The following is a 16,179-nucleotide window of genomic DNA, read 5'->3' on the forward strand; positions in this document are numbered from 1 at the left end:
AAAGGCCTTCTCAAAATTATAACAGATCCTTCAACGAGAAACAAATATGGCCAGCATGAAAATCCAATAGGCAGCAGAGATCACCCTTTTCTAAGACCAACGAAAAACTTAAAGGGTCTTCAAGCAAATTAATGGATTTGATGCCCATTCAAAAGAAGAGAAACAGAATCTTTTGTTCTACCTTTGAGCCAGAGCCACGATTTGTACTGAATGGAATCAAGAGCCTGGGAGAAGTTTGCCAATTCACCTTGAAAAACAACTATGTTCCTAAGGTGCCATAATTCAAATAAACTCAATAATTCAGTCCTCTTATAATAGTTCAAGGGGTAGAAGTTAGATGACATATGAGTTGGGTAGGAGAGGTTTAAGGATGATTCATATCGGGTGCAATTTATCTTTCCGATGTAAAAAAAAAACTCAATAATTCAACTATTAATTTCAAACAAAAAATATAAAAAATAGATATGATTAGAATTTGAATCAATACTGCTTTGACTTTGTTCATTTCTTCTACAATTAAGGCAGTGATCCCATAATTCAAATAAACTCAATAATTCAACTATTAATTAATTTCAAACAAAAAAATAGAAAAATATATATATGATTAGAATTTGAATCAGAATAAATCATTAATAAAACAATAAAATAGGAAAAAAAAATTCGTTTCAAAACCTATCAAATCATCAAAATACTCGTTTCAAATAAAAAGATTTTCTGTTCAAAAAAAAAAAGATTTTATCATGGAGAGGCCTATCACTACAACTATAAGTATTAGATGTATTTGTTATCCCTCCCTCATTCTAATTGTCAAATCCTAATAATGGCTTCAATCAGAATCAGAGGCATGGTTAACAAAGGTTTGCAGGTAGGAAGATTACTTTCACGAAGTCAAGGTTTTAGAGGTTTCTACAATATTCCATCACATCTTGATAAAACCTTAACAAGCAACCAAACCGACGCTACCCTCAGCATCACAAAGAATTTATTCCTGAAAGAAGAATTTCAGAACAAGAACGTCGTGTTTTCGCCGTTGTCGCTTTACGTCGCACTTAGCATGGTGGCTGCGGGCTCGGAGGGCCCCACGCTCAATGAGTTTCTCACCTTCCTCCGAGCCAAATCCACCGACCACCTCAACTCCTTCACCTCTAAGGTCGCCTCGGTCGTGCTTCGTGATGGTGCTCACGACGGCGGCCCTCGCCTCTGTTTCAGTAACGGTGTGTGGGTCGAACAATCCCTTCCTCTTATCCCTTCCTACAAACAACTGGTGGCTACTGATTACAAGGCCACCTTTGCCTCTGTTGATTTCAAGAATAAGGTCAGTAAAATACATAATTTTCTAAATTTTGAGGCTTCATTACCTAATTTTCCAACTGCCTTATGATTTTGATTTTGCATTCATACTGCTTCCTTCTTAGTATATGCAAATTTTGATCAAACATCAATGAACATAGTCACACACTCCCAATTTTTAATCTATTCAAGCATGTATATATGTTAAATTGATAAACTGTAAACGATATGTATGTCAAACAAGTGCAGAAATTCCTTGTCACAATATCTGCCTTTATTTATTTGCATACTGATTTTAAATATATGATGATGGTTTCAAAGGCTCATGCAGTGGTCAATGAAGTTAATTTATGGGCTGAAGAAAAGACAATGGGCCTTATCAAGAACATTCTTGATCCGACGGATTTTGATAACTTAACTAGGCTCATCCTTGCAAATGCTATGTACTTCAAAGGTGCATGGGAAGAGCCGTTCGCTGCATCAAAGACGAGGGACCATGATTTTCAACTTCTTAATGGCACATCAATCAAGGCTCCCTTCATGACCAGCAAGAAGGACCAATTTATTGGTGTTTTTGATGATTTCAAAGTGCTTAGACTCTCTTATGACCAAGGTAACGATGATCGTCACTTCTCCATGTACATTTTCCTTCCAAATGCAAATGATGGGCTGTCGGCTTTGGTTGAGCAAGTGACTTCTGAATCTGAGTTTCTAGAACGCCATCTTCCTTGTCAAGAAGTGAAAGTAGGTGATTTTAGGATTCCAAAATTTGAGATTTCTTTCGGACTGGACATTTCTAATGTGGTGAAGGAGATGGGACTAGTTTTGCCTTTCTCCGAAGATTATGCAGATTTTACAAAAATTGCGACTCCTCTAGATGAGCCTCCTCTATGTGTTTCCAACATAGTACAAAAGTCTTTTATCGAAGTGAATGAAGAAGGCACTGAAGCTGCAGTTGTGACTGCTATACAAGTGAGGTGTGGGTCTCTAAGGATACGTTTTTTACCAAAAGTGATAGATTTTGTAGCTGACCACCCTTTTCTCTTCATAATTAGAGAAGATTGGTCTAAAACAATCCTCTTTACAGGACAAGTGCTTAATCCTCTTCATGATTGAAATGATATCATCAATGGCCACTTCGGAGAATAACAAAATCATTAGTGATTTGAATATTTTTTTGTGATTTTCTCATTATTTTTATTCGTTACAATAGGACTTTAGTTGCTTTAAATGTGATGAAAGGTAAGACATGTTTAATTTATTCATGTATAATCTCAATAATTCAGTTTAATACTTTTCTCGACTTTTTGGCACATAAAAATGAGTAACCGCTAGAAATTACTTGAAATGTTTCGCGTTACATACGAGCCGAGAAGGGTTTTTAACCGAGAAAAGCAAGCAGCCGATCAAGCGGAGCAGGAATCGCCTAATGGTTCGAACTTGGACAATATTGGAAAAAGATACACGGGTCTTAGACCCACAACAAATATATTATACAAAAGTTCATGAAGGCCTACACGTGTAGAAAATGATTTAGCGGTTCATCCTTGAAAATAGGGAGAGCGTTTATGGCTCAAAGAACCAGCCGGAGCAGGAAGCTCGCATGAAATATAATTATACCGGGAAATGCGGGTAGTGGTGGGAGTTACTAACCACCGTAGGTTAACTGAATTTGCCTTTATAAATAGAGAAAGTGTTATTTTTACAAAAAAAAAAGACAACTCATCCATCAATAAAAACTACAAATTTTCTGCATTTATCTTTTCCTTTATATTTCAATGCCTTTACTTTTTAGTCTTTAAATTTTATTTACAGTCCCTCAGCCATTTACCTTTCAAGTACTTTATTTATTCAGCTTTATGTCATTTATTTTCAGTCGATTTAAGCCTTTGTTTACCCATTTTCGTCTAGCCTTAGTTTTGTAGGTATCCTTTCGATACAAACTCTTCAACAACGATCACTAAGAGCTTTTCGGAGTGTCTAAGGAACCTGCATTGAGAAACAGAGTCTCTTGCTCAAGTAATCGCTCGATTAGAGAATTGTTACGTTGGTTTTCCAGCCAACCTAAACGGCTACCTAATCCCCAAAATTATTTGTAAACCAACACGACTTTATTTATTTAGTGTTGAAACGAAGAAATTACAATTAATATAAGTTTAATAAATTGAATTTATAATTGAATGTTAAATAATGAAAAACATAAAATAAAACTACTAAAAGGATTAAATATGTTTTTAATTTTAGTTAAATTAAAACATTTTTATTTTATTTTCCGTTACAATTTTATTTTTTTAGTATTTATGAAGTATAAAACTCATGTTTTTAGTCTCTCATCTAATCTCATACAACAATCTAAATTCGAACCAAAAAAGTGTAAGTCCATATAAGTGATACCCTCTCGCCATAGGATTCAATAAAAATAAAGAAGAAATTCATGAAATAAAATAATCATTCATATATAACTGAAAAGTATTAAAGCATAGGCTAGAGAAAACTACGTCAAATCTTCAGTACAAAAGAGAAACTAGTGAAGGATGGTCATAAGAAGGATTATAAAGATAAAATAGAACCAAGAAGCTCCAGAGATGACTTTAAGAATGTTCCCCTTGGTCTCCTCTGAACACCCCTGAAAACAGCTCGCAAAGATAGGTCAAAAAACGTGAAAATACCTTTTATAGCAGCGAAAGCTCATGCGACCGCTGCAAAATAAAGCGTGACGGAATCCAGAACCGCGGCATCTCACGTGATCGCATAAAAAAACAATGCAAAAAATGCAAACAAAATACTGGTGCTATTGCGGCAGTTTCGTCTGCGCTGCATAAAAAAGCAGGTGAAAACTGACACTTTTCGCGGCTGTTCTTGCATTGGAATTGACACCACATGCAGATTGATTTTTTTTCTTCCATTATCTCTTCCTAAAATCAAATCAAAATAATAAAAAATAATTAAAAAATGAAAAAAGAAAGTAAATAAAAGATAATAAATAATATAACAACATAAATAAACTTATCACCTCTCAAATTAGGGGTGTCATCGGACCGGATTGGATCAGATTAGGGTGTTTAAATGTCTGAACTAGTCAAACATGTTCAGTTTGCGTTGGTTCGGATTTTCTGATTATTGCTTCTGGACCCGAACCAAACCAACCCGATCTCGATTGGATTGGTTAGGTTCGGATGGTTAGATTCAGAATAAAAGAATATTATTTTAAAATTTGCACAAAATTTATTCTAAAAACGTGAAAAATTAAAAAAAGAATGGAAACTCTATATGATAAAAAAAAATCCATAATTACATATTCATACATACTAAAACCAACATCTGCAATACAAATATAAATAAGTAACATAATGACAAACTCATAACTTAAGTCTTAATTTAAAACAAATATTGACTTATGCATAGAGTATGGAGGCATATAATATGGGAAAATAAAAATTTGTGCAACCTTGAACAAGTGTGTGCTTAGCCCTTACCCGGTGATTTTTTTTAAAGAAATAAAACTTCATTTTCATAATATGTAATATTTTGACTTTAATAGATTTTGTGGTGGTTGTGATGGAAAGTGTTAGAATTATTTCTAAAATATATAAACTTTGAAATATGCATTTTATTACTGGTTATATTAATTAAAGTTTGAAGTTATATCAAAAGGTTGAGTTGATCCCGTGGTTGGTAACTCCTTATGCTACCTAAATGTGCAGGGTTCGAATCCTACATGTGCTGGGTTCAACCCTCTGCACAAGGCCAACCAACGTGTATACCAGACGAACCATCACGTCGATTGGTAAATATTCCGAACGTTAAATATTAATAACAGTTTTTAACGAGACTCTTCACCAAGAGATATTTCTCTTCACCAAGGGATGTTAATATCTCTATATAAAGAGATACTTGGGCAGAAAAACATGATAGACATATGTACGAAAATTGGACTTTATTTTGCTAATTTCTCTCCCATTTACATTACTCCAAATCATCATAAGGCATGAGTGAAGTGTGCGAATCATTTTTCTGTAAACTATTATCAAAGATAGGCTTGTTGTGTTAGTGCAAATCACAACAAGGTATTCAAAGTATCCTGCAGGGAATTCGCCGGTCTTCTCAATTGCATCCAATACATATTAATTGGTGGAGGCGAATTCAACCTAAAGGTTAGTGTGTGTACACGCTTTGAATCTTCAAGTGCTTCCGTCATCAACATCCTCTTGTTCAAGTATTGCAACATCTTCCTCAACAAAGATCATTTCTAACATAAAGGAGTGGAGGAAGGGAGAGATTCTGGTAGTGGAGGAATGGAGGAGATGGAAGAAAGAACATAAAAGAATTATTTCATTGAATGCTATAACAAGTTTTCGACAATATAAATTTCTTCGGTTTGTGTTTCTGGAATACGAAGCATATACCATATGCAGGAGAAGATAATTTGTTTGATGTCTGAGTAAGTTTGTAGTGTGCAATATAGACATATTTTGTCATCATCTTAGAACATCTACTGTAAAGACTATTTTGTGGTGGAGAGGGGGTGGAGAAAGGGAGAGATTCTGGTGATGGAGGAAGGGAGGAGATTGAAGAAAGGACGTAAAAGAATTATTTTTGGGTTCTGATTCTTACAGGTTGAAGATAATGATAATGAAGAATAATTTTCTTTTGGGTTTTGGTTGTGAGAGGATGAAGGTGATAATGTAAAAAAAGAATATTTTATTTTTAATTTAATTTAATTAATTACTTTTAAAAAATTAAAAAATTAAAAAAACTGAGAAACCCGGTATAGGAGGTGGAAAAGAACTTGTACAAGGTTGCACAAAATAAAACTTGTGCATGTTAGATTTTCCCATAGAGTATTGTTAATCTTCAAGTATTCATTAATACAAATTATAAGCAGCAAAATGTTAAAAAACAGTGAGCATGTATCCATGTCTCTTTAAATGCAAATTATGTAATGGGGTAGAGTCTTTGAGTTGAAGTAAAAAAGTTGTAATATCATAGGGTTGGTTCGGATTCATCGGTTTTTCAATCTCTAAATCTGATACTCGAACTGATAGTGATCGGCTGCAGTAAAAAAAATTCCAAACCGAACCAATGATCTCATCCAACAGACCTAAACGTGTTTAGTTTGGATCGGTTTGATCGAATTCACGGATCGGACTGTACCCACTTACACACATATCTCAAATATAAAGTAAATACTCCTAATAAAATCTAGAAAATTAATATAAAAATATATTTAAAATAGTAAAATACTAAAATGCATGAATTATAATAAAACTAAAAGTTTTCTAAAATCACCAAAAATAAATTGTAAATAACATATAAAACTTTGTGATAAATATATAGAAAAATAGCTTTAAATTCCGGATTATTAACCACCATAAAAGTTATGGCATGCTGCATTACCACTAGGAGAATGAGAGCAGTTGGCGGGATTTCAAATATTACCTTATGATTTCTCTGAAGAATCAAACTACTCAATGTTAGCTTATTAGCAACAGGTACATTTGGCGAAAGAGAAATATCACATTTCACATGAAATGGCCTCAATTAAATCATGTCTCAAAAGATGCTATAAAATAAAGCCTTAAATCTCAAAGTTGTAACTATTCTCTATGAACTTTAATCCGTCACTAAAATTGTCACTAAGTTGCACTTTTTTAGTAATGAATCAAAGCTGGGATGAAATGTTCACCATACATAATACATAATAAATGTTAAGATATTGTTCACAAAAAGCACATTTAAAACTGCAAATATGGTTTGGAGAATATCCCAGAGATATCAATTTACAGTAGTTTGCACACTCAAATAAAATACCACAAAGAGCTCAAATGTCCTCGAAGGATAGCTCAAATGGTAAGAGTTAGGGACATAAGGGTTGGGTGGGGTGAAGAGTCCCGGGTTCGAACCCGGATGAGAGATTAATTTACTAACATTTCTAACAAGTAACATTTTTTTTTCGAAAGCAAAAATATATTAATGATGAAATAGTCAAATCATTTACAACCCTCCTCAAAATGGACCAAAAAGATTAGGTAAATTAGGTAAATAGATTATTATCATATTATTCAAGGTAGATATTACATCTTTAGATTTTGCTTCACTTGTCAATTGACTTTATCTCATGAAATTCATTTTTTAATGAAAATGGACGAGTGGTGGAAACGAATGATGGTGTTGGAGATGCGCGTAAAATGATCATGGTTAATGGATGAACAAAGCTCAGAAAACACAACTTGCATATCTCATGTCCCTAAGAATGAAACATTGCATTACTATGATATAACAAAATCAAAATTTTAACCGGTACATGAGTCTTTATTGTTAAACCGACTCATTTTGGGTAGCACAACTTAGTCTGACTTAAGGTACCACAGCAAGCACCAAAAGATTATGATATACCAGGAAAAAAAAACCAACCCAAATAAGGCAACCCCAAGGCCAGAAAAAGCCAAAGACAAACCCCTAAGCACCACCCCACAAAAAACCCAAAAGCCGAAGCAACACCTAAAACACACCCACCCCGACCCTAAGAAGACCTACGATGCATGATCTGAGCTGCAATCTGGGAGAGGGCTTCAGAATCTGAGCAATCTTACATCATTCTCAATCGCTTCCCCATCGGTAAGGCACTCCGGGCTCTAGTCAAGACGCCATAAGGCTCTGACAGCTCTGCAGGTAACACCATCAACTCTCTCATGGTTCCCTCCGAACCAACTTCCACTGAACCTGATCCCCTGAAGCTGACAACCTGGCAATGCTTCTTCCCACCCCTTTCTCAGATTTCTTAGGCCTTCCCTTTGCCTATAAAAAAACAAAGGGCTCAAATTTATGTGATTTCAGCACAAACAAAAAGTTTTTAATGAACAACATAGTAAAATTCGATAAATTTTTTAATTTGACCTCTTTTAGCACCAGATTTCAACAAAGCAACCCATAATTCAAACAAAAATAGGTAAAAATGAGAGTAAAAAGGCACACCACAAAGCAAATAAAATATTGTATTTATCGAGATTTATAAATTAAACAACCTGTAATTTGTAATAAGTGACAAATCAAATAATATGACAAATGATTATTCAAAACACAAATTCAATTTTGAAAATATGAAGTGTAGACAAAGTTATCGATACTAAAATAGCAAATCTAACAAAACTAAAAATAAATGTCTCTACCAATAAATGTATTTTTTTATATTAGAATTAGTGTTCTTATTCTTATAAGGTATTGCTTGCTTACCAGTTACCACCAACACTATTGGTAAAAAATTGAATTTTTAATATCACTGCTTTATATATCAAATTATCTATTTGCCATTAAAATATTTTTTTGGCTAAATAGCTCTTTTGGTCCCTAACGTTTCACGATTTGGCAAACTTGGTCCCTCCAGGAATTTATTAGATCCCATAGTCCCTCACTTATACCCTCCGTTGCAAAAGTAGTCTGCCGTCCAACTTCCGTCAATTTTCAAACGGCAGACGCTGACTTGGATTAAAACATTGACTTGGCAGGGGGATTGGAGAGAGAAACGGTCCCACACGAGGCACGTGAGTGGCACGTGACACTCCATCTTCCTCAACCCTAATTTAGTAACGTAAGGGTCCAAAAAAGCTCGAGAACAGTGAAAGGGTGACCGACGGAAAAACCTAAGCAATTAAGGAATCGGGGACAGGAGGCGAAGGTGACGACGAAACGCTTTGAAGGGACGAAGTGGACTGTAGGTGAAAAAGAAGACATGGGCGGTTCTCGGAAGAAAGCTACCCCGAAGAAGAACAATGGAGCTCGAAATAAGACTAAATCTCCAGAGAAGGGTCGTGATGGGGGGAGGACCAGAATGTGGATTGGCAGAGTAATTCGAACCCTAAACATGGTGAAGGTGTGGTCCCGGACAGAAGCAAGCAATGGAATGACTATTCTGGGGTACCGATCCCTTGCCTTCAAACTATGTGTCAAGGTGAGTTGTTTAATCACTTCTTTATGTCTTTGTCGTTGTAGATAGTGGGTTGGTGAATGATTTCAATGCAAAGTTTTGTCCTGTTTGGATGTTGATTGTTGAGTAAAGTAAAGGGTTTGAAACTTTGATTAAATTAGGTTAAATTTGTGGTTGATATTGAATTGAATGATTTATGCGCAGTTTTGTCCTTTTTGGATGTTGATTATTAAATTTGTGGTTGATATGGAATACTTTTGTTCTTGTTTGTAGGCCAACTATTGCTCATAAAATAGACATGCATATACATCATGGAGGTGTTATAAATGACAACTTAATACCACCATTTCAGGGAGGGGCTGTAAACATTGTTGATAAGTGGGACATAGATGAAATTTCATCTATTGATGTTGGTAAAGTAGTAAAGTCCTTTGGATATTACAGATATCATGGATTGTGGTGCACTCACCCTGGGCAAACTTGCAGTTCACTAAGTTCTTTAAACTGTGATGAAGTAGTCAGACAATTCTGCCATGATGTGAAGGGCCATAGTGAAATTCATGTCTATGTGGAGCATATTCCTGAGACTTTTGAAGAAGCACGCTTAGAGATTCTTGATAAGCCTCATGAAGATGAGGATGATGTAGACATAGAAATCATTGAGGACTTTGACAATGGTGTGCATGTTGTTCCAGATTTTTTCTGTGACAAAGAGAATGACAATGGTGTGCAAGGTGATCCAGAGACTGAGGGCTTTGAAGTTGAAAATGTTAATGATCAAAGTGCTGAAGCTGAAAATGAGAAGGAGCAATCTGCTGAAACTGAAAAGGAGAAAGACCAAACCGGTGAAGTTGAAAATGTTAATGATCAAAGTGCTGAAGCTGAAAATGAGACGGAGAAAACTGCTGAAAAAAGTTGTTAATTATCAAATGCATTTGATAAATAATTGGATTTCTATGTTTTTCCGCACTTTTTTTCAAAAAAATTGTAGAATCAGTTCCATCGGATACCACTAATTGAATGTTGCCTGGTAGATTTTTATTTTGTAAGTTCATTTAAAAATAAACAAAGCTATTGGTTGATTTAATACTACCTCCAATCCTATTTATAAGAAGGAAATAGAAGAAAAATTTTGGTCATTTTTATTAGAACCAAATGAAAGTTTGAGCTATATTAATTATTAATTTTCCAATGATGCCCTTATTAATTCTAACATGTAAAATGTGTCTCATTAATTATTTTTTCTCTTTCCCACTCTTCAACACTAATGGCAAAGGGCAATGTTGGAAGTTTATTTTAATTCAAAACAAATTTAATGCATTTTATCTAGTTTAACTACATTTCTTAAACTATGTGATTTTTTTCTTCTTCTTATAAATAGGACCAGAGGTAGTATATGTTTGCATAAGTTTAAAAGAGACACCTAAATGTAGCATTGTGGTAACCCTTATTGCATTTTCTGCAAAAATATCTCCCATCTTCATCCTTCACTCTAGTTAAGCAATTCCTCGTTGGGCACGCACGATATGACCAATTTGTTCTTAAATCAATGTCTTTCACAATTCCGTAAGTCATAAAATAACCATCCTGGAGAAACGATTATGAAGATCATTAAGAAGAAATTCATAATTATTTATTTGTAAAAGGCAATTACTTTGGATCATTAATGCAAAATAAATATGAACTTTCCGTCCAATATATTTTGAAATTAATTACTCCAATAATTGTTAAGGTATTAATTAGAGTAGTTTATGTTGATTTTATGGCATAAAATATTAAGTATAATAAGTGTTTAAAATAGGAAAAAAAATGAAATTGGAATCTAATCCTTATATATATATATATATATATATATATATATGGTTCTCATTGCTTGCCCTCTTATCATATAGCTATTATCCATGTGTGCGTTCTCTTATTAGAGGCCTTTGCCATTTGTAGGTCTCTCATGTTTAAGCGCGAGGAATCCTTGTTGCTGACGCTCATACCAAAATGACTTTTTCTTTTCCGATTTTAGTTTGGGTTGAGAATTATCCTTCTGACTTATTGCCTCTATTTGTTGCTAACTCTATTTCTATTGGATTTAATATTAATATATGATATGATGATGAGTACTGAATAACTATTTCGATTTTCGACCCAAAGCTGTTTATTATTTTAATAAAACAAAATTAACCAATCTAATCATTAGATTCAAGGCTCTCATGAAATAGATCTAAGTTCAAAATCTTAATTCACACTACTAGAAAATCGTTGTTTAGCGACGGATTTAGCGACCGAAATATTTCAGTCACAAATAGCGACCGAGTTTGCGACGGAATCCATGATATTTTGGTCAAAATTCAAGTTTGACTTATTAGCGACTGAATTAGCGACGGAATATTTAGCGACCGACATTTCTGTCGCTAAATTTGTAGAATAAAAATAATAAAGCGATGTTGCGACTGAACTAGCGACAGATTGTGTTAGCGACCGAACTATCCGTCGCTATTAGCGACCGATTTAGCGACAGTTGTATTAGCGACCGACTTTACCGTTGCTAAAAAGTATAGCAAAAATAATAAATAAAGTAGCGACGGTATTAGCAACTGATTATTTAGCGACTGATATATCCGTCGCTATTAGCGACTGATTTAGCGACGGCTAATTTAGCGACCGATATATCGGTCGCTAGTAGCGACTGATTTAGCGACGGTCGAATTAGCGACCGGATTTTCCGTCGCTAAAAAGTATAATAAATATAATTCACAAAGTATCCTTTTGAGAAAATGTTATATATTGGATTCGAACCGGATCCACAGCAATCATAGTTACTGACTTGCCAGTTGAGCTATTGAACTTCCTTAGTTTTGTTTGCGTTTAATATATATATTAATTAATAAAACGTAACCCTAATGTTATCAAAACTAAGTGTCAATCTACCAAATCATACCCTCTGCTTCTCTACTCTCTCTCGCTCACTCTCTTCTCGACGGCGCGCACCTCCATCGTTAGGGTTCCTCTTCATCGCTCATACCTCCATCGTTAGGGTTCCTCACCACCGTGCTTCCATCATCAAACCACACCTTCCTTCTGCTCTGCTTCGTTTTCACCTCACCGTGCTTCAATCAATCAAACCACACCTTCCTTCTGCTGCTTCGTCTTCACCATCGCTTCCATCACTCAAGCTCGTGTGGGTTCTGCTTCTTCTTCACCGAGCCCGTCCGCTCCAGCGCGACTGCATCCCACGGCGCGCCGCACCTTCCGCTGCCATTATCAAGGTTTGGTTTGTAACCGATATTTTTCCTGCAATTTTCCATCTTCTGTGCTATGTTTTTTCTTTTAATTGCTATGGAAGCCTCTGATTTTTTCTGAACACTGCAATTTTCTCTTTTTATGAATGGTATGTGGAGGAGGAATTCTGGTTTTGTTCCATTGCTGGTGTTGTTACAGGATGGTTTGGTCACGTTTTTATGGGCGTTCCAAAGTTTGTAAGGCCATAAGTTTTATTGGATTTTACCATAATTTCTTTTAGATTTAACTTCAAATAGACAGTTTGTTGCTAGATTAACTAATCTATTTTTTGTTTTGTTTTTGGTTTTTTAGCTTCAAACTGACAGTATTGGGTTTGATTCCTATTGGGTTAATGCAGTACGGGGACACTTCCCTTTGGAATTCTAGGGCTTCCTGTTCACTCTTTTGACTTCTAGTTTTTGTTCTTGTTCTTGTCTGTCCCTATTGGAAATTAGGTAGTGAGTAGTGGGGTATGGTTTTGGTTTTTGAGTCTTCAACTCTTTTATGGTATTTTTCTCTGCATGACTTGCCCACATGATGTCCATTATTTTACTTGAGAATGAATATATGTTGGGCTGTTACTTTATGGGTTTTCTTAAATTAAGTTTTATGTTCGGTTGTTTAATTTAGTTTAACTTCTAATTAGCTTGTAATTTGAGGGTCAATTGTATATTCTTTTTTTTGCAGATTTTGATGCTTGAGTTTTGTGCTTTCCAAAACATTGATCTTTGCTGTTATGGGAAAGGACGAAGTCCTGGGAAATGGTTCAAGAACTTACTTTTGGGGAAGAAGAAATCATCATCAAAGTCTAATTCATCAAAGAATGATGATATTTTTGTAAGTTTTTTCATGTTTAGTACCTATTTGTGTTAATGATTTGTTAAAGGCTGAGATAATATCAATGCTGTTGCCTTTAGGTTGTGAGCACTTAGACAAGTTGTAACTTTTTTTGTTTTAATTTATTGATGTACATAGAAACCTTCAAGTAACAAGGATGTGCTGGGGTCTTCTGAGGTGTCTGTGTCGGCTCAAACTGTGGATTCTTTGATCATATCCGCACCTCTATCTGGAACTAATGCTACTCAAGGAGTGGTTTCAGAAAAGGAAATAGTTAGCAGGCCATCGAATGACAGGGATGTTCTTTCAAATGGAGATAAAGAGGCTCATGCTCAGCCTATTGCTAATGTGGAAACTATCGAGAAACTCCAGCTTACAGAAGCAGCTATAAAACTTCAGGCTGCCTGCAGAGGCTATCAGGTAATTACTCCCTGATACAATTCTGCTATACCAGCTGATATAACTTGGTTATAATTATTTGGAAGACATCATTGGCATTCCATATATCAATGCACTGGAAATGTTAATAGATACCGATGTGTTATACAACCACAGTTATCTTACTTTCAATGTTTTAAATATTCAGTAATAGAATAGAATGAAAATGTGGGTATTTCGTTTACTGTTATAGCTTTAATCTGTCCAGTTTATGCATTTTTGTTTGAAATCATATTGTATCATTATTTATTTGATCAAGAATTGCTGTACCCATTGATTCTCAGTGTGTAAGCTATCACATGCAAACTTCCTAAGCATTGGTTATTTATGAGGAAGTTTCTCTATATATAATTAATAAACGCTTAAAGTGATTCTTGCTGTTTTTCATTGAAGGCTCGTCGAGCATTTCAAACACTCAGAGCTATCACACAACTGCAAGCTCTTATCCGTGGCCACCTGGTTAGAAGGCAAGCTGTTTCTGCATTATATTGTGTGAAAGGAATTGTTAAATTTCAAGCATTGGCTCGCGGTTACAATGTTAGGCGTTCTGATGTTGGGCTTGCAGTCCTGAAAATTCGAAAGGTAAAAGTAATTAGATTAATTCAGCAAGTACAATGATCTGGGCATTATTCTTAATGTTTTGGCCTTCTTAATGATCTGGATAAAATAAAGTACCCTATAATAAATCATGTTTTGGCCTTCTTAATGTTTTGGCCCTATAGGAAAACTATGCTCCACCTGACCCCTTCACCTTATTAGAACTTCTGCTGGTCTTACATGCCCAAGCAACATAAGGCAATATTCTATCATCTTTTCTACAATAGTTGCTACCCCAACTCAGCTTTAATAAATTTATTGTTAATCCAATCTTATCTTGTGTGGGCACATATCCATGACAACACTCTCATCTTTTTAGCATTAATTTTACTTCTTGTTGGTTGTTTGCTGCCCAATATTCGATCTGGTAAACCATCACTTCACTTGTCTTATAACTATGGTAATATTTTTCTTCTTAGCTTGATTGAGTAAGGCTCATAGAGATAAGAAGAAGCCAAGGTGGCTTGGAGATCATGTATGGAATGGGCTATGTGAGCATTGGGAAACTCCGAAGTTCAAGGAGAAAAGTGTCAAAGCAAAGGCAAATCGGGCATCTGATCGTGAAGGATTTAGAGGGACCCTTCACATTGGTGGCTCTATCACAACATCTCAACATAGAAACAATTTGGTTAAGATTCTTCTCTTGTAGTGTATTCTCTTAATTTAGATATAAATGATATTGTCCTAATTTTTTGGTACTTGTTTTAGATGAAGAAAAATGGATTCAACCCTTCTCCACTAGACTTGTTTCGCTCTACACATCAACGCAAGGATGGTACATTTGTGGACAAGAAATCAGAGCACGTAGATGTATGATATGCTAAACTCTTCTTTAATTTAGTATACATGAATTGCATTGGACTGGTCTATAGGACAAATATTTATGGATTGGTTGGGCTCTTGTGACATTTTTAGTGTTTTTGTCTTTGTTTCTCATACAAGGTTGTGCTTGAAATTATGGTAAATGTAGGTTAGGTATTGTAAAAGAGAATTCATGGTTGATTTTATTGTAATTAATTCTTGCTAACAGGGTGCATATGTGCGTGAAATGGAAGATAGGACGCAAAGAGCATCTGAGCAAAATCTTCCTCCGCCAAATGAGCTAGATGTGTGGCGTGATGTGGCTGGCATGAAAAAGGGTAGAATATATGGGTTGGGATTGGAGTCCACTGTTATCAATAAACAATATCATGGCTCATGTTCTTCATCATCTGAATGGGTAAGAAGATCAGAATTTGATCAATTGAGAAACACTATTATGGAGGAGACTCAAAGAATGGTAAAACAAATGATGGAAGAAAGGATGCAACAACCACCAATGCCAACCCCAAATCAAGAGGAGTTAGAAACTGATGAGTCAGAGAATGAGGAGGATCTTGGTGCTTTTCCATGAAAACTTTGTCAAGCTTTGTTTCTATATTTAATGTAATAGACTATGTTTAATGTAATAGTAATCTACTAGACTAGTTTAAGTAGTTCATGGTATACTTTTTGTGATGATTCAGTGATGAATTTAGGTGGATATGTTAAGATTGTGTGTTTTGTGATGATTCAATGTTGATTATGGTTATATTCATATTTTTAACACTAAAAAAATCTGTCACAAAACTGATTATTTTTGTTAATTTTATATTTATTACCGTCACTGAACTCATCGCTAACTTTTTAAATCTGTCGCTAATTCCGTCGCTATATTATAGCTGAAACCGTCGCTAATTCCGTCGCTAATTCCGTCGCTGAATTCCGTCGCTAAATTCCGTCGCTAATGCAGTCGCTAAATTCTGTCGCTAATTCAGTCGCTAAATTCCGTCACTACATCG

The 16,179-nt window shown here is 35.1% G+C and overlaps 3 protein-coding genes across 4 annotated transcripts; all 3 read left to right on the forward strand.

Annotated features, from left to right (window-relative positions):
* The first annotated feature begins 736 nt into the window (after window positions 1-736).
* LOC130720617 (serpin-ZX-like) lies at window positions 737-2,593 on the forward strand. The gene is made up of 2 exons (XM_057571288.1): window positions 737-1,315; window positions 1,612-2,593. Exons 1-2 carry the CDS (start codon window positions 776-778, stop codon window positions 2,404-2,406), a joined length of 1,335 nt encoding a protein of 444 aa, XP_057427271.1. The 5' UTR covers window positions 737-775; the 3' UTR covers window positions 2,407-2,593.
* A 9,500-nt stretch (window positions 2,594-12,093) lies between these two features.
* Window positions 12,094-14,922, forward strand: LOC130720650 (protein IQ-DOMAIN 28-like). Of its 2 annotated transcripts, XM_057571337.1 has the most exons (5): window positions 12,094-12,474; window positions 13,175-13,324; window positions 13,463-13,744; window positions 14,156-14,344; window positions 14,779-14,921. In XM_057571337.1, the coding sequence occupies exons 1-5, from the start codon at window positions 12,109-12,111 to the stop codon at window positions 14,785-14,787; spliced, it is 996 nt and encodes a 331-aa protein (XP_057427320.1). In that variant the 5' UTR covers window positions 12,094-12,108; the 3' UTR covers window positions 14,788-14,921. The 2 variants fall into 2 exon arrangements, with proteins under 2 accessions (XP_057427320.1, XP_057427310.1); XM_057571327.1 differs by having other exon boundaries at window positions 14,156-14,922.
* A 75-nt stretch (window positions 14,923-14,997) lies between these two features.
* On the forward strand, window positions 14,998-15,906 carry LOC130720664 (uncharacterized). The gene is made up of 2 exons (XM_057571342.1): window positions 14,998-15,169; window positions 15,390-15,906. Exons 1-2 carry the CDS (start codon window positions 15,068-15,070, stop codon window positions 15,750-15,752), a joined length of 465 nt encoding a protein of 154 aa, XP_057427325.1. The 5' UTR covers window positions 14,998-15,067; the 3' UTR covers window positions 15,753-15,906.
* The last annotated feature ends 273 nt before the right edge of the window (window positions 15,907-16,179 follow it).

Source organism: Lotus japonicus, chromosome 1 (genome assembly GCF_012489685.1).
Source record: "Lotus japonicus ecotype B-129 chromosome 1, LjGifu_v1.2".
In the NCBI taxonomy this organism is placed as follows: Eukaryota; Viridiplantae; Streptophyta; class Magnoliopsida; order Fabales; family Fabaceae; genus Lotus; species Lotus japonicus.